Genomic DNA, 25,275 nt, shown 5'->3' on the forward strand with positions numbered 1-25,275 from the left:
GACATGGTTTCTATGGAAACAGAGGTCATTTCTGCCTAAGAATGCGGCAGGCAAAATGCGGTCGGAAACGGGGAATTAATTATTTCTATTTCGCAGTTAAAAGGTCTGAGAACTCGCTCTTATTATTAAAAGCAATTTAACAGAGATGGAAAAATATTATTGTTTCCTTTCTGCTCGGGGTTTTCAATTAGCGGCGTCCAATAGGGAGACGCGGAAACGGCTGATTTCATTCAAATGTCATTTAGTAAGAACATTATTACAGGGTACGGCCCCTCACCCCTACTGCTTCATAATTAGGCCCTCCAATCCCAAAGAAATGATTTGTCTTCATAAAATGCAACGTGGCAAGTAATGCGTCTGACAAGGGTTAATCTGGGGCAGCGGGGCAATATACTAGGAATTTGGGTAACTATAGTAACCAAAGCAATAGAAATTCTATCATATAAATGAGAAAAAAACCTGATATTTTTATGTGAACATATAAAGGCACAAGGCTGCAGGCTGAGTTATACAGGGAACTCTGAGTATCACTCATGTATTATAAGGGATAATGTACCCCCTACTGTAAATGATAAGGATATTAGAAGTCACTGAGGGGTTGTTCTGTGACCATATAAAGGCACAAGGCTGCAGGCTGAGTTATACAGGGAACTCTGAGTATCACTCATGTATTATAAGGGATAATGTACCCCCTACTGTAACTGATAAGGATATTAGAAGTCACTGAGGGGTTGTTCTGTGACCATATAAAGGCACAAGGCTGCAGGCTGAGTTATACAGGGAACTCTGAGTATCACTCATGTATTATAAGGGATAATGTACCCCCTACTGTAAATGATAAGGATATTAGAAGTCACTGAGGGGTTGTTCTGTGACCATATAAAGGCACAAGGCTGCAGGCTGAGTTATACAGGGAACTCTGAGTATCACTCGTGTATTATAAGGGATAATGTACCCCCTACTGTAAATGATAAGGATATTAGAAGTCACTGAGGGGTTGTTCTGTGACCATATAAAGGCACAAGGCTACAGGCTGAGTTATACAGGGAACTCTGAGTATCACTCATGTATTATAAGGGATAATGTACCCCCTACTGTAAATGATAAGGATATTAGAAGTCACTGAGGGGTTGTTCTGTGACCATATAAAGGCACAAGGCTGCAGGCTGAGTTATACAGGGAACTCTGAGTATCACTCATGTATTATAAGGGATAATGTACCCCCTACTGTAAATGATAAGGATATTAGAAGTCACTGAGGGGTTGTTCTGTGACCATATAAAGGCACAAGGTATATTATTAGCAGGAAACCCTGTTTATATTGATAATATCATGTTCATGATACAGATAAAAGAAATATGACACATTGATATTATTACAGAGTATTATTCAGAGGAAACAGAGTGTTAGTGACAAATTCTCAATTATTGTTCCTCATCCTCACGGATCCAGCACCAGAACTGTTTCACCTATTCCATTCCTCTAATACAGGGATCCCCAACCTTTTTCACCCGTGAGCCACAGGGAAACAACATAAGCATGAAAAGAGTTCCCAAGGATGCCAACAAAGGGCTGTGATTGGCTATTTGGTGGCCGATATGTGAACTGGCAGACTACAGGAGACTCTGTTTGGCAACTCAACTGGTTTTTATACAACCAAAAGTTTACTCCAAGCCTGGAATTCAAAAATAAGCTCCTGCTTTAAAGCTACTGAGAGCAACATCCAAGGAGTTGGGGAGCAACATGTTACTCACAGGCTACTGGTTGGGGATCACTGCTCTAATAAAATAAACAATAAGTAGAATTAGATGGGTGCGTTGTCTCCAGACTTAAAACCTTTCTCAGAGTCAAGGAAAACCCAGGGAGCATTTTGAAATTCTTGTTTTGTGAGAAGATCATTTCCTGAAAGAGAAGAAATTCCGTTATGTCCGTGTAATTACTAAAGAGAAAGCTTAATGGCTCCTGCATTGATACACGGGCCATGGAAGAGAGATGATTGGATACTCAATGGATAATATGTAATACTTTATTAGGATCACAATAATCGTGAGGAAATCATATACATCTCAAACCATTCCCTGTGTTATGGAGGGGTTCAGGCCACAAGCCGGAGGCAATGAGCCAGATTCATTTCAGAGAGAAAAACTCATGGACAAGATACAATTTGAGATTCAATTCAGGAAAAACTTATCACATTGTTTATCGCATGAAAACTCTGTTGAAGTCTGTGATTTAGGAGAAAAGTTTTTTCTCTTCGAATTGAATCTCATCCTTGAGTTTTCGCGTGATAAACCAGGAGATAACGTTTTCTCACTGAATCCGGCCCAATGTTGGGGATAAAGCTAGTACTGTACACTTACACAATTTACCTTTATAATAACTTTTAACGTCTAAGAGTTCGCTAAGATTCAGGTAGATTTAGTCGCCTCTTCTTCGGGCGACTAATCTCGCAAAAAAGCCTTCCCGCCGGCTAGAATCTAAATCGCCAGCGGGATGGCACTCGTTTGATGGCGATTCGTTTTTGAAACTTCGGGTGACTTCGGAAAACGAATCGTTCCGAGTGCCATCTAATGCCGATTTAGATTCAAGCCGGCGGTAAGGCTTTTCAGAAAGATTAGTCGCCCAAAGAAAAGGCGACTACATCTCCCCGAATCTTAGTGTGTGTCCTTACCCTTAGAGCTTTTCAGTTGGTCTTTAAAAGGGGTGGTTCACCTTTAAGTTAACTTTGGTTATTACGTTATAGAATGGCTAATTCTAAGCAACTTTTCAACTGGTCTTCATTTTATCGTTTTTTTTTAGTTTTTCATTTATTTGCCTTCTTCTTCTGACTCTTTCCAGCTTTCAAATGGGGGTCACCGACCCCATCTAAAAAACAAATGCTCTGTAAGGCTACAAATGTATTGTTATTGCTACATTCTATAACTCCTCTTTCTATTCAGGCCTCTCCTATTCATATTCCAGTCTCTTATTCAAATCAATGTGTGGTTGCTGGGGTAGTTTAGACCCTAGCAACCAGATTACTGAACATGCAAACATGAGAACTGCTGAATAAAAAGCTAAATAAGTCAAACCCCACAATTAATAAAAAAAGAAAACCAATTGCAAATTTTCTCAGAATATCCCTCTCTACATCAACTTTTCAGTTGGTCTTTGTTATTTATTGTGTATGGCTTTTTCTATTCGTTAGCCTTTCTATTTCTGTTCTGTTCTCGCCACTTGTCCTTGGTGCTGCCAGAGATGTTTGTACCTTGTGCCAGATATTTAAGGTGCAGCTATGTCCCGGACACACGTGCTTAGGGAATGGCCACTAAGGGGTGTGAACTTTGCATACTTTTTTTTTTTTTGGGATATTGTCCCAACTCTCACCAATAAGGATATTTATTATCATGGTTTTACCATCGGTATCGGCGCTGTGGAACGGCTGCTCTGCATCATCACTACGGGTTTCTGTAAAATCAGACAATTCCTCCAATGTTATGGCTCCATCTCTGTTAATGTCGTAGGATGCAAACTCAGGGGGAAGCTCTGGAAGAGAGATTTAGACATTATTCAAAGATGCTGCAGATCAGTATATGTCATGCAGTATCTACTGTTATTAGGGGAAGCATCAGTTGCTACTTGGAGCAATAATAAAGATTATACATCTCACCTGCAGTGTATTTTGCCATCTCAAAGTCACAAAGTATGTGGTCTTGTAACCTATAGCAACCAACCAGATGTTTGCTTCAATGACGAGTGAATGCTACCTGTTGATTGGCTGCAACCAGACCTGATTCAAACTCTCAGTGACGTAACTACCAATAGGGCAGGGGTGTAGCTGCAGAGCCTGCCCCTCATTTCCGATGCCTGGTAGGGGATGGTGGGTAGTACTATGGGGAGCCATATTGAACCAAGGTCTGTGGGCATCTAGTTCTACTACTGAAACTTTGCAACTTTTATTACATTTACCCTAACTTGCTTTATGGTAAAGGGGCAGTACCTCTCTTTGAACATAAGTGCAGAACTTACTTTTTGCCTTTTGTTATACTCAGGTGATTCCTTGAGCTCCTCCACATCTGGCCCCTATAGGGTAGATAATTAGATTCCCAGTATAAAACCCCCTTTCTGCACCCTTTGTTGTGGCTGTTTTGTTACCAGGAGTCCATTATGCAGGAGCATTATCTTTGCAAGAATCGAAATATCTGCCTAGCAAGATCAAGCACGGAGGAGCTTCAGAGTCCCTGCTTAGCTCAATAAATAACAAAACCATAATTTTTCCCCAATTAGGACAAAGTATTATGGCCCCACTTGCATTTTCATTATCGAAATTCAATATTCCAGATGCTCATGTGCATAGTCTACACAAATGGACATCTGGCTCTTGACTTCAATGATAGAGAAGCGGAACCTCCTGTAGAATTGTTGTAGAATGTTTCTTCTTAAAGGTCTCCCAACCTCACAAGATCCTTTAACAATTCAACCTTAAAAGCTGCAGATGGACCCATGGTTATTGTAAGTTATTTTTAATATTCTCTAAATGAGAAATTCCCAGGAGAATTTAGTACATTGTACAGTTGGCATGGGTAAAGTATTTTAGTTACAGCTGCCACAGGGGCTACTGAGCTTCAGGAAGTATCTCAGGCCACGTTTTTGGTCAATTGTACTGGAAGGTGTTATTGGTGGGTGATGGTGAGATAGCCTGGATACATCTGGAGATAACAGTTATCTTACTTGACAAAACCTGGAAGTGACTAAAGAGTAGTTAGAACTCTATAGATCTTGTATTAGTTTCTCTGGGGAAGAGTTGAGAATAATATAATTGTGAGTTTAATCCTGGAATACTTTCCTCTTTCTTATTGATCCATCTCAACCCGCAGGAGATGTCTAACTGTGTCGTTCTTTAGTAAACATGTTTAAGGCAACATTTGCTGAAAGTCTGAAATTATATTTATATGTAAAAATACACACCAACTATCCTGAAATTGTGGTCCTCTTCAGGATTGGCTTCAGCTGGTAACAGGTCATCATCCGTTTCAGAATTGCATACGGTCGGCAAAAGGAACAGGCAGGAGCAAACCAAAATGGGTAACGTAAACATTGCCGACTTCTTGTCCATCTGTAAAAAACCAAAGATGAGTTTAGTGACATGTAAGTCTTATAGGTGGAGTTAGATGATAGGGCAGTGAGGTATCTAATGGTCCTTTAAGAATAACTGAATAAATATGGCAGTTGGTAAGATGATGGTAAGGTGGGCTGTACCATACAAGTCTATGGAATGTAGTAGATCTTGACATACTTCCCATGGAATTGTCCCCCAATCCCTAATAAAGCAATAAGAATTACTTGATGGACGTGTGATTGAACTTGATGGACATGTGTCTTTTTTCAACCTAACCTATTTATTACTTAAAGTTGTATTTGGGAGAAACATCACAATTGCTTTTCAAATGTCGCATATTCCAAGTTTAGCTAGGAGTTAGGAGTAAGCAGCAAAAAATATTTGTTTTTGTTAAATATTCTAATTGGAAGATACTAGGGGGCATATTTATCAAGGGTCGAATTTCAAAGGCAAAGTTTTTTTTTACCGAATTTGACCGTTTTGCGGTCGAAGTAAAATCGTTCGTAAGATCGAACGATTAAATCGTTTGAATCGAACGATTCGAAGGATTTCAGCAATCGATCAAACGATTTTTCTTTGACTACAAAAAAAATGGAAAACTGCTCTCGAAGGTCCCCATAGGCTAATATAGCACTTTGGCAGGTTTAATTTGAAATCAAAGTTTTTTTAAAGAGACAGTACTTCGATTATCGAATGGTCAAATATTCGAACAATTTTACTTCGAATCAAAGTCGTAGTATCTTATTCGATGGTCGAAGTATCCAAAAAATTACTTCGAATTTTTTTTACTTCGAAAATTCCCTCGAATTCACTTTGACCCTTGATAAATCTGCCCCTAGGTGTAGGACACGTGAGAATCCAAATCAGCAACTACAAATATAGTCCCCCAAATCCAGTCACTACAACACTCCAACACTTGTCTTTATTGGAGCAACCTCACTGTTTTATATTTTAATGGGGTCTAGACCAGTAATGGGCGAATTTTTTTGGCTGCTATGGATTTGCGGTAAAATTCCAGATTTTTTAAAAAAAACTGCAAAAAAAAATTTGCTGCGACAAAAAAGTCATAGAGAAAAAACACCCATAAGAAAAAACGCCATTGACTTAAATGCATTTGGACAAAAAAGTCACCATAATAAAAAACAGCAATTGACTTTAATGATCTTGGAGCGAGAAGAATTATGGCGCGCATAAAAAATTGTCGTGTGTAAAAAAAAATGTTGACACCCATTGACCCATTTCGCTAATTTTTTGGCGATCAAAACGGGAATAGTTTACACATTCAAGGAAGGTTTCAGTTGAGATTCAGACCTTGATTTAAGGAAAAATTTACCCAAATATCCTGGTGATTGGCTCATTGGTCTAATTTTCTGGGCACTGACACTTGGTGGAACCTATGGCATTCCATTACTCTCTATGGGAGTCTAAAGCACTCCCCAATATCAGTGTCTAGAAGAAGAAAAAAACTCAAACTGCACCCCATTATATCTTGTTGTTTTCAGGGCATTGGGCAGTTCCTCTAGAGACTGAACTTGATAAACTCCTGACTTGTTGTGACACTTTGTAGTAATTGTCTGAACATGAATTAATTAAAACCCAGTGGGTTCCCAACTGCCGCCAGGAAGAATTTTTGTTCCCTTATAAATTGGGGATTAAGGATTTGGCTTGTTTTCACTGATTTCCTCGGGATAATTGTGTAAGGTCTTATAGAAGCTTTGAATCAAAATATAACATTTTGACTAATTGAGTGAATGTTAATTAGAACCAAATCACTTCTTTACCCCGATTTATGTTTAAATACACTTTAGACATGCGATTTTCAACAACAAAAAAGCTTTTCAAATAATAATTCTATTATTGTACAGTGCTATAATTTTAGGTAATTTTAATACTCTTGTCCCAAAACAACATCTGTTCAGGCCCAGACATAATTCTAATAATTAACAGCACTTTACTTACCGGAGATCACACTGATTGTGGCAGAGAACGGTGCGACGTGAGCAGTAATGGAAAAGTTAGAAACTCTGCGTGATGTTTATTGAGACTCGCTACAAACAAAATAAAATATTTTAACTTCCCAACGTTCTGAGCTGAGTTGACCTTGAGCAAAGAGAGAAGGGTTTGTGGAAACTCAGCAGGTTCATTGACTTTTTCCTTTGTGAACGTGTTACATTTTGTTCCAGGCACTTAGGAAAGAAAGATTTACCTTGGATGGAAGTCTTGTTGCGCTTTCTCTTTTATTCCAGGGCTGTGTTTTTGTGCTGCTCGCTGGCTAAGTGCTGGGGTTTGGATTGTATCTGCAGCTGGTGCTCTTGTAGTTTTGGGAAGGGGTGGAGAACTGATTTGCTGAGGGTCAGGAAGATCTAACTATGTGCGCTTTGTACTTTTACTAGGAATCTTCTTCCCTGCTGTCATCTCCTTTAATTTTACCCCATGCTCCACATAAAAAGGGAGAGAAGAAGAATGTTTCAAAACAAGCAGAGTTGGCAGAGATAACGATAACGAGCTCCTACTGTAAATTGCCTTTGAGGGGAGTTTAAAGAGCTTCAAAACTTCCCATTAGATAAGAACAAGAAAGAAGCACGAGCCAATATTTGCATTTCTATGTAGGATAAAAGGTACAAGGAGGTACAATCATACAGATGATGTGAAGGGATATCATTCTGAATTTGGCTGCAATAAAATAACCCCACTGCAAATGATACGGGCAGAGATCTGACATGAGGAGAAGTGTCGTCATTTATAGAATTTGATACTTCACAAAATATCAATCCCATTGGAAAAAGGCAGGGACTCACTTCATGGAAAGATTTTGATCAGTGTTAATATATAATTTAATGTATGTCAGAGAATTTTATTATTAATAATGGTACCCCATGACCCCTGGAGGCAGGCAGGTTGCACGGGTGATAACAGCTGGAGAAATGATTTAACCCTATAAATACTGAATAGCTTTAGTAATCTCTTCCCCTGCATTGCACTAATAGGGTTACATCTCCAGAAGGCAGCCTTTGATTGGTAAGAGATAATGCATAGCTGCTGTAATTCCATTAGTGGTTTTTTAAAGAGGACACAAACAGACACTCCCAACATGGATGAAACTGCAGAATTTTGGGCAGCTGGGAGGTAGGCATTTAACCTTCTCCTATAGTTGACAGTTGCTATTTAATTTAAGACCCTTCAGGTGTAGGCATGCCCTATGGATGGTCAAAAGGTTCCATAGATGTGGAAATGCTCCCCTATGGTCTATAAGATAAATGGAGGTCATGATTGTGTTCTAATGAGCGCATCTAAAGAACCCTCAGCTGACCATAAAAATAAGGTTTATTAGTCGAAAGCTTGATTCCATGTTTAGTCACTCCAGAGCAGGAACTCATGACTATTGAGTATAGCAGCCTGAAGCTCCACCAATGAATGCACAGTGTGAGTACCCATTGGTGGGATCCACCAGTAAAGTTGTAGAGTCAGGGTGAAGAAGAAGGCCTTAGAGTTCAGGTTAGAGGACCTTCTACACTACGACTGGAACCAAAAGAACTGTCTCTAAATAATAACGATCAAAGAATTTGATTGTTTGCCATCTGTACCACATTCCAGCTGTTTTATCCTTTCCTCCAACCTTCCACAAGGGCCCACCTGAGATAGACCTCTGCTCCTCCGGAGTTCTCCTGATGGTCACCAAAATAACATTACTAATCAATCAGAATTTTCTAACCTCCTCTGGGCTGTTGAGGTATATACTGAAGCTATCCAACAATAAAATATGTCCTGAGTTTTTGTCTACATTTCCCCTCAAAAGGACCATCTGGTGACCAACAGGGCAAATACCCCTCTTGCTGTCACATAAAACTATTCTCTAGCATCAAGGGAGGTTCTTGAGTCCTCCGTAGGCCATTGAACAGGTTCATCTCAGCCAAGCTGTGGGACTGTCTCAGCCAAGCACACACTTTCACAACACAGTGTTTAATATCGTATTTATTTGATTTCTTTGTTTCAGAACATACATGACAATCGTGCTTCGATCACTGTTTGACACAAGTAAAAGACATTTAAAATGCGTCATACAAATATATTACATTTGGTCCATAGAACAGGTTGCAAGTTTTTAAAGATAAATAATACTGTATATATTTTGTATTTTAAACAGGCTCTGTGTATATTTATATATATATACTGTATATATATTGTCTAACTATTTATATGTTACATTAGATATATATTATATATAGAGATCCATTTATTTGCGTCTTGACAATGAGAGTTTATTGCAGGGAAGCTTATTCCGTCATATCGTTTTCTCAGGGTGGATACAACGAAAAAGTTACAGTTCAACACAATCGAAACACATTTGGTCCCACGACACTATTTTTGCTAAATAATGTGATTTTTTTTTTTTTTAAGAAAGAAGCTTCCTACAAATTGCATCTGTTGCGTACAGACATTTAATACGGAGATTCTCAGAACAAAGGTCTACGGAACAGTAAAACAGTGGTAATAAAAAAAGTACCAATACTGAACCATTTTCACACATTTTTGAGAAGATTAAGACTTAAAGTGACATATATCTTATTTATAACTAGGGTATTTAACAAGGAGGCATAGTTTGTTGTAGGCAATACTCTCTATACATAAATGGGAGCTGCTATATTGTTTTTTCAGGCAAAGCCATATGCAGAGCTACAAACAGATACTGGACATTCTAAGGGAATCAATATGGAACCTCCCTCCTCCCATATGTATAAATACAAATATACAGAGAAGGAATGTTCTGGGCACACAATAAGCTATACCCTCATACTGTACTGTCTAAGGGAATCAATATGGCACCTCCCTCCTCCCATATGTATAAATACAAATATACAGAGAAGGAATGTTCTGGGCACACAATAAGCTATACCCTCATACTGTACTGTCTAAGGGAATCAATATGGCACCTCCCTCCTCCCATATGTATAAATACAAATATACAGAGAAGGAATGTTCTGGGCACACAATAAGCTATACCCTCATACTGTACTGTCTAAGGGAATCAATATGGCTCCTCCCTTCTCCCATATGTATAAATACAAATATACAGAGAAGGAATGTTCTGGGCACACAATAAGCTATACCCTCATACTGTACTGTCTAAGGGAATCAATATGGCACCTCCCTCCTCCCATATGTATAAATACAAATATACAGAGAAGGAATGTTCTGGGCACATAATAAGCTATACCCTCATACTGTACTATCTAAGGGAATCAATATGGAACCTCCATCCTCCCATATGTATAAATACTAATATATAGAGAAGGAATGTTCTGGGCACACAATAAGCTATACCCTCATACTGTACTGTCTAAGGGAATCAATATGGCACCTCCTCCTCCCATATGTATAAATACAAATATACAGAGAAGGAATGTTCTGGGCACACAATAAGCTATACCCTCATACTGTACTGTCTAAGGGAATCAATATGGCACCTCCTCCCATATGTATAAATACAAATATACAGAGAAGGAATGTTCTGGGCACACAATAAGCTATACCCTCATACTGTACCGTCTAAGGGAATCAATATGGCACCTCCTCCTCCCATATGTATAAATACAAATATACAGAGAAGGAATGTTCTTGTTCTTGGCTTCCAGCTACAAACAGATTTGATATCTGTGAATATGTTACACTGATTATGAGACAGGGTTTACCAAACAATACAAAGTCAGTTCAAATATCTGTCCGTATACATTTTCAACGATAATTTGTGTGCGGACATTCTAAGAATATTACTTTATTGCAAGAACATATATCTCTTTTACTCTTCGGACAAAAAAAAGATGGCAGACAAAAAACCAAACATTCACGGTTACACGTATTTTCACACAAGAGCGCTACTTTAATTTACAGATTTTGCTATGCACAGTTTATCGAGAACTTGTGCAGGTTTGTCACAGTTATTTATGTTATGTTACATCAAGAGTAACAGACTCCTGACAACCAGCTCCTGCTCATCTACAGCTTCTGCTATTTCCACATTCTTTTGGTGGAGGATGCGGGTAGTTGTAGTACAGCCGTGAGTGCAGAAAAGCAGGCTGGTAGATTCTTGTGCTTTATATTTTTCCCTATCTTTGCTCTTTTGGCTGTCGCTGATGCAGTTTCAACCAGTTTCCTAATTTTTCTTGACGTGAACCAAAAAATAATGACTTGTTTGGGGACTGATATGTGTCCGTGCCAAAGTCCTACATATTACAATCAATTCCTGATCTGTAGGATCGTAAAGATTTCAATGCCCTTTTTCTTTATAAATAATTATAATAATAATAAAAAAGGAATGTGCTTTCTTAATTGCATCAACTGTGGTGATATTTTGCGTATTATCTGTAATAAGTAAATGATTCTCTAAGCTTTTATCAGATTTACTGCCCATCCTTGTAATATTTTCCTGTTATTATCGACTATTTGTGCTTCCGCAGCTCATAACAAACTTTATATATTTCAAGAAAAAAAAACTGAAAAAGAAAAAATCTTCATAAAATGTGCTTTTGGTAGATATATGAGATACTATGTATTTTTGCTATAATATCTTCACAGCTAACCTCAGTCTTTTTTTTAGTATATATATATATATATATTTTTTATATCACGCGTACAAATATTGACTAAAAACAAGATTCTACTTATGATGTGTTGGGGAGCAGTTTTTTTTACGTGGATACAAATGAGAACCTCACATCTTCATGCCAAGTATAGGTTTAAAAACGTCTACAGTTTACAAATGTCACTCTCGCAGAAAAGATTAAAAACGTTAACAGTCTAAACCGCCTGCAGATACCATTTTGCCATGGTGACCCCACGGAAATATTGAGAAAATAACCCAAGATTTTTTTTTTTAGTTTTCTTTGTGCTCTCTGTTGGATGGTCCCCTTTTTTCCACTGGAGGTAGGTAAATTCTTTATTCCAGATGTAAATGGGTGGTCCTATCAACCATTTTGATTTCGGAAAATCTTCGTCACTGCATCACTGGAACACAACTCGGAACATTTTTTATATGTAAGCTTCCTTGTTTGCGGAATTGCTCTGGGACAGTTGTTCTGGCCCATTTTCAGAGCGGACAACTTCCTCAGTGGGTTGTATCATGACTTGTAGGCGCTGGAGAAAAGAGCAAATTCATTCATTGAGCAAGAAATGCCAAGTTTTTGTTACAGTACACAACCAATGGGCTTAGAACAAGGAGTATAGCATGTACATGGTCACAAAACTATAGTAAAGGTACTCAACAGTATCAACATGTAATGCAGGCACATAGCACAACTTTATTTGAAACCAATGTCCCATTGTGACATTACCCACTCAAATACCCATTGTGACCTCACCCAATATGATAACTAAACTAGAATATTGGCACATACCTGTTTTAATGAGCCTTTAAGAGACAGAAACATATAAATCATGTAACCTGGAATTAACACCATGGACGACAAAGCCATGAACCAGCCGACTCCTTGCCCCCAAGATGGGAAAACGTAGCTGCCCATGGTCAGAGGAGTCATCTGAATGGCACTGAAAAGGAAGACGCCCTGAAAGAGAAGCGTTAAGTGGAATGAATCCATCTGACAATATAAAGGGAACTGATTGAGAATTCCCAACCCTTATTAATAAACAGCTCTGCCAATTCAGCTTATAAGAAGAACTTGCATTTTCTCTCCAGCAAAAAGAAATTCAGCGGCAAATCAGTGTTGAAAAGGTTACGTTGTTAACACAGAAAGAAATTAAGGAAAGTGCTGCTCGAGCACCATTAAGAGGAGCAGAAATACATTTTTTCTGCTTCCTGAGGGAAACTCGTTGACATTTTATTAATTCTAAAGACTTCTAATATGCAAATGGCAAACCGTTGACGATAATTCATTTGCCAAAAGGGAGAATAAGCTGTTTTACATTGGGAGTAATGACCAGCTATGCGAAAGGCCAATGTAGAGTTGAATTCTATTTCTTTTTTATAATTTACATTAAGGGGGTTATTTATCAAAGGTCCAGTTTGAGAGTGTTTTTACACCTCGACTAAACTAGGGATACATCGAATCCAGGATTCGGTTCGGGATTCAGACAGGATTCGGCCTTTTCCAGCAGGATTCGGATTCAGCCGAATCCTTCTGCCCGGCCGTACCGACTCCGAATCCTAATTTGCATATGCAAATTAGGGGTGGGGAGGGAAATCGCGTGACATTTTGACACAAAACAAGGAATTAAAAATGTTTTCCCTTTCCCACCCCTAATTTGCATATGCAAATTAGGATTCGGTTCGGTATTGGGCCGAATCTTTCACAAAGGATTGGGGGGTTCAGCCGAATCCAAAATATTGGATTTGATGCATCCCTAGACTAAACTCATAACTTGAATGTTTGCTTATTTATGAAAAAAACCCGAATAAAAAACTAAATGGAATGCAATCAGGAAAAAACTTGAAGACCGTGAGTTTATAGAGTTTATAGGCTAAAAAACCTTGAAAACCTCTAATTTATTGAGTTTTCGAGCAGAATCACTGTAAAAACCCAATAATTGTGAAGGCAAAAAACATCCTCAAATGACAAAGGAACCACTGCCATTGACTTATACATGACCTCGACATGTTTTGGTTGTAGTGTTTTCGGATTTGGGCTTTTAGCAGGTTCTAGAAATAATAAATCTCAAAAAATTCAAACTTTGTAGTCTACCCTCGAAAAACTAAATTTTTTGAGAGAACACAACTCGACCTTTAATAAATAACCCCCTAGAGAATTTGGTATAAATGCCTGAGAGGAGCATGTTGATGGCAAAACATATTGGGTTTTTTAAGATGTCCTTGTTTGGCTTATCTGAAAACCCACCAGATCCAATTCATTCCTGGACAGAATACTTAGGTGGCTGTTGTCTACGTTAAGAATCAAATAATTTCTAGACATTTTCACATGAAGGACAGAAAAAACACCCACACATACAGTATATAAACTGTATCCCCTCTTGTAAAATATAAGGACATTATAAGTTACCAAGGAGTTTCATGACCATATAAAAGCTCAAGGCCAAAGGCTGAGTAAATAATTCTTGAGCTTTTAGATAGAGTCTTGGGCTCGGTTTCTCAAGCCTTGGTTGAAAAGGTTAGGAAATATTGTTTCTGCTGTGACCTAAATGTTTGTTGATAGTACAGATAAGGGACCTGTTATCCAGAATGCTTGGGACCAGGGGCTTTCCGGATAATGGATCTTTCTGTAATTTGGATCTTCATACCTTAAGTCTACTAGAAAATTATATAAACATTAAATAAAGCCAATAGGCTGGTTTTGCTTCCAATAAGGATTAATTATATCTTAGTTGGGATCAAGTACAAGGTACTGTTTTATTATTACAGAGAAAAAGGAAATCCTTTTTAAAAATTTGGATTATTTAGATAAAATGGAGTCTATGGGAGCCATTCCTTAATTCAGAGCTTTCTGGATAATGGATCCCATACTATAGGAAACTCATTGTTTGGATGAGAATGCGAGTGTTAAAAGCATCGGATTTATTAGCATGTATTTTACAGTTGCTTAGTGAGTCATGTATAGGTATGGGATCTGTTATCCTGAAGCCTGTTATCCAGAAAGCTCTGAATTATGGGATGGCTATCTCCCATAGACTCCATTTTATCCAACTACTCAGAATGTTTGAAAAATTTAACCTTTTTCTCTGTTATAGTAAAACAGTAGCTTGTACTTAATCCCAACTAAGATATAATTAATCCTTATTGGAGGCAAAACCAGTCTATTGGATTTATTTCATGTTTACAAGATTGTCTGGTAGACTTAAGGTATGAAGATCCAAATTACAAAAATATCTGTTATCTAGAAAACCCCAGGTCCTAAGCATTCTGGGGTAACAGGTCCCATACCTGTAATTCCATTGGCAGGAGATCGTAAATAGTAGATTATGACCTTGAGTTGTCAGTTGTATTAGCTACTCATGTAGTGACTTGACATTCCATTAACCCCACATTTAATACATAAGATCCTCTATGTCGATATGAAATAAATTCTTGGATTTGTTGCCAGGGGAAGGAAGAGGACATAGGACATACCCAGGCCAGAGTTGTGTTATTGTTACAGTCACTACAAGGGCAGATCTATTAATCCATTTGGTATTAGAAAGTCATTTGTGATAGACTTACTGCCACGATGATGGGGGTGAAAAATGTCCAACAGAGTTTCCACCAGATGCAAGGCCTGTAGCCGACCATTTCCTCAATATTATCGTAAAATCTGTTAACACCTGAAATGTGAGTTCAAAAGAATATTGGTTTTAGAATGCTCGGCGTTCCATTACCTATAAAATATCACATACAATCACACCATTCTATTGTTCCTGTAGGACAAGACAACAGCTCCTTGAGATACTCAGTATATTTGATAAAGTGCCAACAGCTTCCATCAAATTGAAAGGATAAACAGATTTCTCCTTCTTGTAGCGTGACGGAAAGGATTTTAGTTAGAAATCTAATTAGGGAAATGTTAATGTCCTTACAGCAAGTATTTGATGTTATATCTTTTATAAATCGTTGTGAAACACTATTAAACTTTCAAATGATTTATTCCTCTTGTGTTTGTCATTGAGTAAGAACATTATTATTCTCAGCTGTTATATAAAAGGGTCATTCATATGGATAAAGACCCAATGGGCCCTAGGAAAAGTTATGATTTGGTGCCCCTGCTCCTTCAACCAAACCTGGTGGATTAATACACACAACAGATCTCCTGAACTATATTCACCCTTTCTATTTGCTGACCCATGGACAGACAGAGGCTAGAGGTACAAAAATAACTATTTAAGGACACCGGGGCAGCAGGACTCTTTTCTCATGGACTTTTTCCTTTGATGTTCACCACTGTGGGATCTTCTATCCTCTGATATATGACTCCTGGACTCACCGTAACACCAGGAAATGGAGATGCACTCAAAGAAGACCAGAAACAAGAGACTCATTCCACTGGCCGAGTAGTAGTCAAACAATTTGAATACATAAATTCCACCCTGTATGAACACAGAGACTTCTGTTAGATTTCTAGCACCGTGTAAAGGAAGAATAAGGAAAATATGCAGAAAAACCAAAGGTTGATCCATTTGGTGAAACTGATTCAATTCACTGATAGCATAAAGTCTAAAAATACTTTGCAGATGACAGGCGAGAATTTACAGTATAATATGGATATTTATCAAGCTGGGTCAGAAAGAAATTCAGGGCGTAGGTAGAAACTAATAGGGTGTTATCCACCATACCCTCCCACAGGTCCTCTAACTCCAATCAATAGTTATGATAGTGATAAGTCTTTTCAGCTCAACCCATGATAAAAATACCAATAAGGGATTCTGTGCCCCACTCATTGTATTTGGGACATGGTCACCTGTAAGTTCAACATATCTTTTATATGTACGGATGAGTGAAGTTCCCAGTGATGCTACATCTATTCCATGCTTTTAGCTTGCTATGAATCCCATGAAGGTGCAAAGTATAGGGAGCACGAGGCCCTTGGATATAGCTGGAAAACAAAATCTGCCTTGAGGAGATGTTATTTCCAGGGAACACGTTGCATATTGCACCTACACAATCAAATGGGTTCCACCAAATGAAGCTGCCACTCACATAGACTAAAACAGTGATGTAGATTGTACATGATTTAAGAAACATTGTACCCCTGCTATTATGTTAGAATTCTGGGGGAATTTTGAGTAAAAAAACATGGACACAGTTCTGGATGATAAGATGCAAGATGCTACCCACCTGGGTTATGTTGGACAGTCCCACTAAGTAGGAAACCACGCAAACCACTGCAATGAAAATTTCTCTTCTTGTGCGCAACAACTTTGGGAATTCATCCACGAGAGCTGTAATAAATCCTTCAACTGTACAAAACTGAAAAAAAGGATGGGAAATTGAAAAGAAATAGCCATACCTGGCATATTTCAACCAGTCGATCCCCAATAATACAAAAATAATACTAATTGGAGTATTCGCTGCTTTGAAAGAAAAAGCTGCAAACAACATTTTCTTATTCAAGTTTCTGAAACTTTCATTTTTGAGGTATATCAATCAAAAAAAAAAATGAATTGAAAATTTGAATGAAATAATTTGGCAGCCAGTGAGAGATATTTGGCATTAAAATTGTTCTAATTCCCAAGTTTCTTAAACTTTTGAATTTGTAAAAATGCATTGGATCACGTGATTTATGTGGCAGCTGAGGTGTTATTTCCCCCCACAAATTAACACATTTGAGCTATTCCAATCTGTGATTTTTCATAAATATGCTAATGGTCGAGGAAAAAAAATGAAGTGAGTTTATTTTATTTTCTTGTCACCGAGTTGATATTGTTTATTTTGACATGATAAACAAGCCTAATGCATTTTGTGCATAGAATCCTTGTCTTCTTATAAACATTATTTTACATTTTGGTAACTGCGTATATGAAGTTTTTGTGAGGATTTCAAATACAGAATTACATACTGTATATACTCGAATATAAGCCGAGTTTTTCAGCCCCCAAAATATGCTGAAAAACTCTACCTCGGCTTATACTCGGGTCAAGCGCAAAACCGGTCACCGGCGTCCAAGAATAGTCGCCGGCGTCCAATAATAGTCTCCAATAATATTCACCGGCGTCCAAAAATAGTCGCCGGCATCCAAAAACGAGACGCCGGCACCTCCAATGGGAGCAGAAACCCTCAATTTTTTGATTGAAACTTACCAGAAGCTGCTGCATTTCTCATCCTAGGCTTATACTCGAGTCAATAAGCTTTCCCAGTTTTTGGAGGTAAAATAAGGTACCTCGGTTTCTACTCGGGATGGCTTATACTCGAGTATATACGGTAATACAAAAGAATTATAACAAGGTTAACACCCCTGTATGCTCAAATCAAATGTTATTTATGAAAATTTCAAAGAATGAACAAAGGTATGGGAAGGGTAAGGTTAGCTCAGCCTCTCAATACTTCGTAATTTTTTTTTTTTTAAAAAATGCATTAAAAACGTGAATTTTAGTTACATTCTAATTTTTTTTGTTTTTGAATTGTATCAATTGAAAAATCTCAAAAGTTTGAATCAAAATATTCTGCATCTAAAACCTGTTGAGCTCCTATAAAAGTAAATGGGACCTCTAGCTTTGATATTCAAGTTATTTTATTGTTCGATATTATTAAAACAATTACATTTTCACATAACTGAAAAAGCAATTTAATTTTTTTTTACCAAAGCTTAGGGGCAGATTTACCTAGGGTCGAATATCGATATTCGACTGTCGAATGTAAATCCTTCGACTTCGAATATTGAAGTCGAAGGATTTACCGCAAATAGTTCGATTAGAAAGATTTTAATCCATCGATCGAACAATTTTTCTTCGACCAAAAAAAGATTGCAAAGCCTATGGGGACCTTCCCCATAGGCTAACATTGACTTCGGTAGGTTTTAGGTGGAACTAGGGGGTCAAAGTTTTTTTTTAAAGAGACAGTACTTCGACTATCGAATGGTCGAATATTCCAACAATTTTTAGTTTGAATCGTTCGATTCGAAGTCGAAGTCATAGTGGAAGGTCGAAGTAGCCAATTCGATGGTCGAAGTAGCCAAAAAACAAGTTTTTTTTTTATTCTATTCCTTCACTTGAACTTAGTAAATGGGCCCCTTAATGTGATCAGATTTTTCTGATAGAACTTTTTTTCATAAATATGCTACTGATCAAGAAAAAATTGACTTCTTAAAGTTTTATTGTGATTTTCTTTCCTAAAGCACATTTCAAAATAACTTGAACTTGAAAATGTATAAATTGGCCTCAGATTGTTTTCTATAAGAAAACAACAAATAACGACTTTTATAGCAGAAAGAGGACCTTTATATTATCACACTATAGGTCCCTAATGAAACTCCATATGGAGTATGTTTTTCCTCAGGAGGTCCAGTCTACAGAAAGATATGAACAAAGAAGGAGCTGCCCAAAGTTGGGTAAAATAAGAGAATTTAAGTGGATACGTGTAGAGCAATTGTATGGGATTAAGGGGCAGATTTATTAATGTTCGGATGGTAAATTGGAATTAGAATTTTTTAATTTTTCAAAACTCACAAATTCAAATTTTAAACCACGAACTTCAATTTGAATGTGAGATTTATCACACCTCGACCTCGAATATTCGACACCTAAAACCTGCCGAGTTCATGTACAAGTCAATGGTAGAGGTCCATTGAACCATTTGAAGATGTTAATTGCCTTCCTGACATTCAAGTTTTTTTTTCAGAGGAAAACTCGTTTCGAATTTGATTCATATTTGATTCTTATTTTCGTATCTTTCATATTCGATCGAATGTTAGAAGTTCCAGTTTTTCCTTATATAACCTCCCATTCAGATTGTCAGTATATTCGAATTTATTAGAGTTAAAAAAAAACCACAAAATAAAAACTGTGGTACCGTGTTAGCCAGTAGCAAAAATAAAAAAACAAATACAAAAAGTATTGTAGAAGTGATACCTATATTGGCTAACAATAAAAATACATTGCAAACTTTCGGAGCACTAAGGCCCCTTCGTCAGCCAAAATAATATGGTATTTTGCCTGACAACGGGGCCTTGCTGCTCCGAAAACTTGCAATGTATTTTTATTGTTAGCCAATATAGGTATCACTTCTACAATACTTTTTGGGGCAGATTTACTAAGCTCGAGTGAATAGTTCTAATAAAAAAATATTCGAATTTCGAAGTATATTTTTTAGGGATGCACCGAATCCACTTTTTTGGATTCGGCCGAACCCCCGAATCCGTCGTGAAAGATTCGGCTGAATACCGAACCAAATCTGAACCCTAATTTGCATATGCAAATTAGGGGTGGGAAGGGAAAAACATTTTTTACTTCCTTGTTTTGTGGCAAAAAATCATGCAATTTCCCTCCGGCCCCTAATTTGCATATGCAAATTAGTATTCAGATTAGGTTCGGCTGGGCAGAGGGACCAAATCCTGGATTCGTGCATCCCTAATTTTTTTGGGTATTTCGCCCATCGAATTGGTCAAATTCGATCGAATTCGATCGAACGATTCAAAGTAAAAATCGTTCGACCATTTGACCATTGGATAATCGAAGTACTGTCTCTTTAAAAAAAAACTTCGACTTCATATTTCGCCAGATTAAAGATACCGAAGTCCAATGTTAGCCTATGGGGGCCATCCCCAGCACTTTTCTAAGTTTTTTTTGGTCGAATAAAAAATGTTGATCGATCGCTTAAAATCGTTCAAATCTATTCGATCAAAGCTTTTGCGCTAAATCCTTTGAATTCGATATTCGAATTCGAAGGATTTTACTTCGAGGGTCAAATTCCAGGGTTTTTTAACCCTCGAAATTTGACCTTTAGTTAATCTGACCCTAAGTATTTATTTGTTTTTTTATTTGTTAAAAAAAAACCCACATAACACTGAAAATTAGTTTTCATCCGACAGTCGGATCAATGTAGTTGTAACATGTGATTTCTCCTTCACTTCCGTTTTATGTAAAACATCCGACACGACGCATGCGTTTAGTTGCATTGCGACGTGTCCAATCGCGTCATGTAGTCCTGCCCTAAGAGTTGAGCATCTAATGTGGACTAAATGGACAAACTGAGACTTTTCTGAATTCAAATTCTAGGCTTCTATGAAATAAACGGAATCTCTTTAGTGCTAAGTAGTGATGAGGGAAACTGGCCTGTTTTGCTTCACCAGAAAATTTGCAAAACTGGGAAAAAATGTACGAAATTTTCTCCAAATGCATTAAAGTCAATAATCGTCTTTCCCTCACACTAAATGGAGTCAATGGGCATTATTTTGTGAATCGCATTCTACCCAAATTTCAAATTCATCTTAAAAAACTTGAATTGACTTCTGCATGAACTCAGCTTTCAGATGGTGAATTTATATATTTTTTTTATTTCTTCATTATTTTCTCAGGCAACAATCAAAGAGCAAAGAAATATGACAAATAGAATTTGGTTCAGTTCTGAAGCTTCTCAACCCTCCCCTTACTCATTTACACAAAGTCGTTTGTTATTAAACTGTAATAATGTCGGTTATAGGTTTTGCTAATGAGTTATTTTCACGTACTTCAACACATCGTCTTGAATGTTATTAATTATTTTGAAATAAAACACAGTCATTATTCTAATTTAATTTCTTTCATTTATCTTAGAGTCTGAGAGAAATGCCGAGGGCACAAGTTGACCTACATTTCTTCATTTTGCCAATAAGTTTTCATTTATGTGACAAATGGGCACAGTCTAGTGCTCAGCATCAGGCCGCCTGCAACTTCACCCAGGAAACCAATCCATAAAATTCATTGCTTGTTTTCTGAAAGTTCTAAATAAATCACTGCATTACAATCTTGGAGCTCACATTTTGCCTCAATTTACAAATGAATCCAAATCAATGTTTTTTCAAAATTTACTTTTTCTTGAACCTTTCGATGCTATTACTTGAGAAACAAAAAAATCTAATATCGGCTGTGCATCTTGTACTATTTGGAAGAACAGTTTTCTACCAAAGATGGCCGTTGCCAAAAATGGGAACATTTTGTTTAGACAAAATCACTAAAAACTTGTTTAGAGTAAGAATTCAAAGGCAAAATTCTAGTCAGTTACCTGGCTGTCAATCCCAAGCATCAACAACATAGAAAAGAAAAGCACAGCCCACAACGGAGATATGGGCAGTTGCGTCACTGCTTCAGGATAAGCCAAAAATGCCAACCCAGGACCTGGAGAATAAGAGAAGAATTATATAAAATTCATCCACCTGGTGTTGATGTTGATCAGGATGTTGGATGTCACTATTGTCTGGCGGGGTACTTGGAACCATAATGTTTGTAAGGACTGCATTTCCAAGAAGCTACCCAAGGATTTTCTCTATTTCCTGGCAAAATTTGTTAAAATTTCATAAAATAAAGCAAATGCAATTTACAGCACTGCTGAGCTTTAACACCCCACTGAATCTCGAATCTCTGCTGTAAATTGCAAAATGACATTCCGTTTTTGGACGATTTTTTTCTGATTTACCAATCAATTTGCTTTACACACTGGTAAAACATTTTGTAAAATTTCTTGGGGGTACTTGGAACCATAATGTTTGTAAGGACTGCATTTTCAAGAAGCTACCCAAGGATTTTCTCTATTTCCTGGCAAAATTTGTTAAAATTTCATAAAATAAAGCAAATGCAATTCAAGTGCAATTTACAGCACTGCTGAGCTTTAACACCCCACTGAATCTCGAATCTCTGCTGTAAATTGCAAAATTTTTTGGACGATTTTTTTGACGATTTTTTTCTGATTTACCAATCAATTTGCTTTACACACTGGTAAAACATTTTGTAAAATTTCTTGGGGGTACTTGGAACCATAATGTTTGTAAGGACTGCATTTCCAAGAAGCTACCCAAGGATTTTCTCTATTTCCTGGCAAAATTTGTTAAAATTTCATAAAATAAAGCAAATGCAATTCAAGTGCAATTTACAGCACTGCTGAGCTTTAACACCCCACTGAATCTCGAATCTCTGCTGTAAATTGCAAAATGACATTCAGTATTTGGACGATTTTTTACTGATTTACCAATCAATTTGCTTTACACACTGGTAAAACATTTTGTAAAATTTCTTATAATAAACCAAATGTGCAATTTACAGCAGGGCTTATCAATTCGCAAGCACTTTCTGCTTCACAAATAATGTGCCAGATTCAGTTCAATGAGAAAAACGTATCTCATAGTTTATCTCTTGAAAACAAATGGGCGAGATTAAATTCAAGGAGGAAATACCTTTCTCCAAATAGAGTTCCAGTTTTTTTCCTATAGACTTCAATAGAGTTTCCATGTGATATGTTTTTCTGAATTGAATTTCATCTCAAATTGGATATCGTCCATAATTAAACCTTTTTCTCACTGAATTGAATCTGGCCCAATACGCATTCTCTTAACATTTTAAGCCTATTGTAAAATTTTGTACAATAAAGTAAATGTGCAATTTACAGCGGGGATTAGCGATTCAGTGGGGTGTTAGAGTTCAGTGCAAGATGGGAATCAAGTATTTTGACAATTCTTTTCCGATCTTACCATGAATTTGCTTAGATTTGAGCTATGGACACAGCAGTAGAGGGATTTGCAAGGGACGGACAGTTACTGCTTTTAGTAGCAATTCACTTTACAATCATTTAACATTTTTAATTAATGAAAATTTGGAAATTCCATTTTCTTTCATTAGGTAACATTTGCATCTTCCTGAGAATTTCCCTGGAGTTTCACTTCAAATAGTGAAGTACAATTTATATAAACCTCCCATGTACATTGAGGATACAGGGTTAAACTTGATGGCAGAACAAGGTACAAGACTGTAGCTCTTGCTGTGACTGTCATTTCTGGTTTTAGAGCGTTAAACAATAGCAGAACCAACAGGCAGATACTTAGGGGATAATGAGAACGAAATGATCCGCTACCACCAAGCACAATTGTACATAATCCCTAAAGTGCATTTTATTTACCATCTATGACACAAACTGATATGTATGTGGAGGAAACGTGGGACTGTTGTTTTGTGTTGGCAATTCTGTTATTTTTGTGGAGTTATATAACAATGAACAATGTTTTTTCTTGAACCTTTACCTATAACACCTAAAAAGCTGTTTGCTTTGAGCACTGCGATTTGCTGCTGCTTCTTGTTGGTCTTGAGCAATGGATAGAATTCTAGTTGACTTAATGGCATCACTTTCCCCAGGGCAGTCACCCTAACCCTAAACTCTGTGAGAATATAAAAAGCTCACAAGGAACCCATCGTTGGCACATTACCTGAGGCAGCGACTTGTTCTATTGGTCTCTTGGTGACATGGGCCATGAAGCCAACAATGGAGAAGATTACGAAACCAGCGAACATGCTTGTGCACGAGTTGATGCAGCAGACAATAATGGAATCCCTGGAAGAGGTTGGAAAATCCAATTAGGACATAGACATGGATCTCAGGGGGGTTGCACTAAAGTGTGTTATAATGGCGACTGTCAGATTTGAACAGCTTCTGCAAAGGAGATGGCACTTGGGTCACATGCGGGGAAGTTACCAAGTGTGCTTAGTGTAGTGAAGATGAACCACCTACACCTAGAATTTAGTTATACTTTATCTCCCAGTGTTAAAGTACCCATATCATACAGCATGATAAAGAATTACCAAGTGCCAAACTTGAACATGTCAGTGGAACATGGCAGCCAAGACTGTTGCCTACTTGATTTTACTGGAGCGCGATCAACTTGATTTCCTTCCTTGAGACATGGACGAAAATTGACGTGCAATTTCGGACATTAAGGGGGTTATTTATCAAGCTCTGAATTTATCTCAGTATTTTTAAGATAAAAATCTGAGCAACTCCAAATTCCCAAATGGACCTTATTTAGCATTCAAAAAAATAGGTTCGGGCAAACTTCAGACCTTTGCAGGAAAAGTCCGACGTTTTCTGACTTTTTAGCCCAAAATCATCGGATATCGGTACTGACAGCAGCACAGACACTGGGACCTTCCCCATTGACTAATACAGGGCCCTGAGAGCTTTGAGATGCTGGGTTTTCGGATTCTAAGTTTTTATACCATCGAACTTTAATAAATCCCGAAAAATTTTGATTTTTTTTAAGTCCGAAAAATCCAAATTTTTCGGATTTCGGGTATTCGGAGCTTAATAAAAAACCCCGTACAGTATATTTGCAGCCCCACACACTTCAGATTCCAAGTTTCCATTAAATAAAATTGGAGACAATTATGTTGGTTTTTCATGTGTATTTGGCACTTTGTAAATCTTGCCCCTTGTGATATCACTCATGCAGCAGCCATTGTGGCACATTCAGATATAGTAGAGAAACATCAATAAGAGGCAGCTGCTCTCCACTATGGCAGGCCTACCGCAAATCTGATAGTTTTGTGTCTTTGTCCAAAATGTGACCTCAGTACCAATGTTTTTTTCCACAGCCATCCTAAAGCCATGCACGTTTAAGCACCACCTGTTTAAAGGAAATAATTACACTCCGAGTACCAGAGATAATATGAGGTAGATCCTGAACCTTATCCTCCCCCAATAAGGGAGGATTTGAGAGGAAATCTGTCAAGAGAGGAATAAAGATGATCCAAAATGGACTGCAGTCGTCTCCTTATAACCCTCCAAAATT

General features: G+C 37.5%; 2 protein-coding genes across 4 annotated transcripts in view; both read right to left on the reverse strand.

Annotated features, from left to right (window-relative positions):
• Positions 1-1,723: 1,723 nt before the first annotated feature.
• On the reverse strand, positions 1,724-7,482 carry LOC108704014 (EF-hand calcium-binding domain-containing protein 1). Of its 3 annotated transcripts, XM_041590988.1 has the most exons (5): positions 7,305-7,481; positions 7,058-7,146; positions 4,948-5,095; positions 3,397-3,525; positions 1,724-1,902 (listed from the first exon to the last, which is right to left on the reverse strand). In XM_041590988.1, exons 3-5 carry the CDS (start codon positions 5,093-5,095, stop codon positions 1,805-1,807), a joined length of 375 nt encoding a protein of 124 aa, XP_041446922.1. In that variant the 5' UTR covers positions 7,058-7,146; positions 7,305-7,481; the 3' UTR covers positions 1,724-1,804. The 3 variants fall into 3 exon arrangements, with proteins under 3 accessions (XP_041446922.1, XP_018095863.1, XP_041446921.1); XM_018240374.2 differs by lacking the exon at positions 7,058-7,146 and having other exon boundaries at positions 7,305-7,482; XM_041590987.1 differs by lacking the exon at positions 7,305-7,481 and having other exon boundaries at positions 7,058-7,298.
• A 3,896-nt stretch (positions 7,483-11,378) lies between these two features.
• Positions 11,379-25,275, reverse strand: part of LOC108704036 (sodium- and chloride-dependent GABA transporter 1) — a 72,005-nt gene continuing 58,108 nt past the window's right edge. The window contains exons 9-15 of the mRNA XM_018240406.2: positions 23,917-24,041; positions 21,729-21,841; positions 16,869-17,000; positions 16,018-16,120; positions 15,261-15,361; positions 12,490-12,657; positions 11,379-12,229 (exon numbers count right to left, since the gene is read on the reverse strand). Of these exons, the coding sequence (XP_018095895.1) occupies positions 12,125-12,229; positions 12,490-12,657; positions 15,261-15,361; positions 16,018-16,120; positions 16,869-17,000; positions 21,729-21,841; positions 23,917-24,041 (847 nt within the window). The 3' untranslated portion in view covers positions 11,379-12,124. The remainder of the gene's footprint in view (positions 12,230-12,489; positions 12,658-15,260; positions 15,362-16,017; positions 16,121-16,868; positions 17,001-21,728; positions 21,842-23,916; positions 24,042-25,275) is intronic.

This window comes from Xenopus laevis, chromosome 4L, assembly GCF_017654675.1.
Source record: "Xenopus laevis strain J_2021 chromosome 4L, Xenopus_laevis_v10.1, whole genome shotgun sequence".
NCBI lineage: Eukaryota > Metazoa > Chordata > Amphibia > Anura > Pipidae > Xenopus > Xenopus laevis.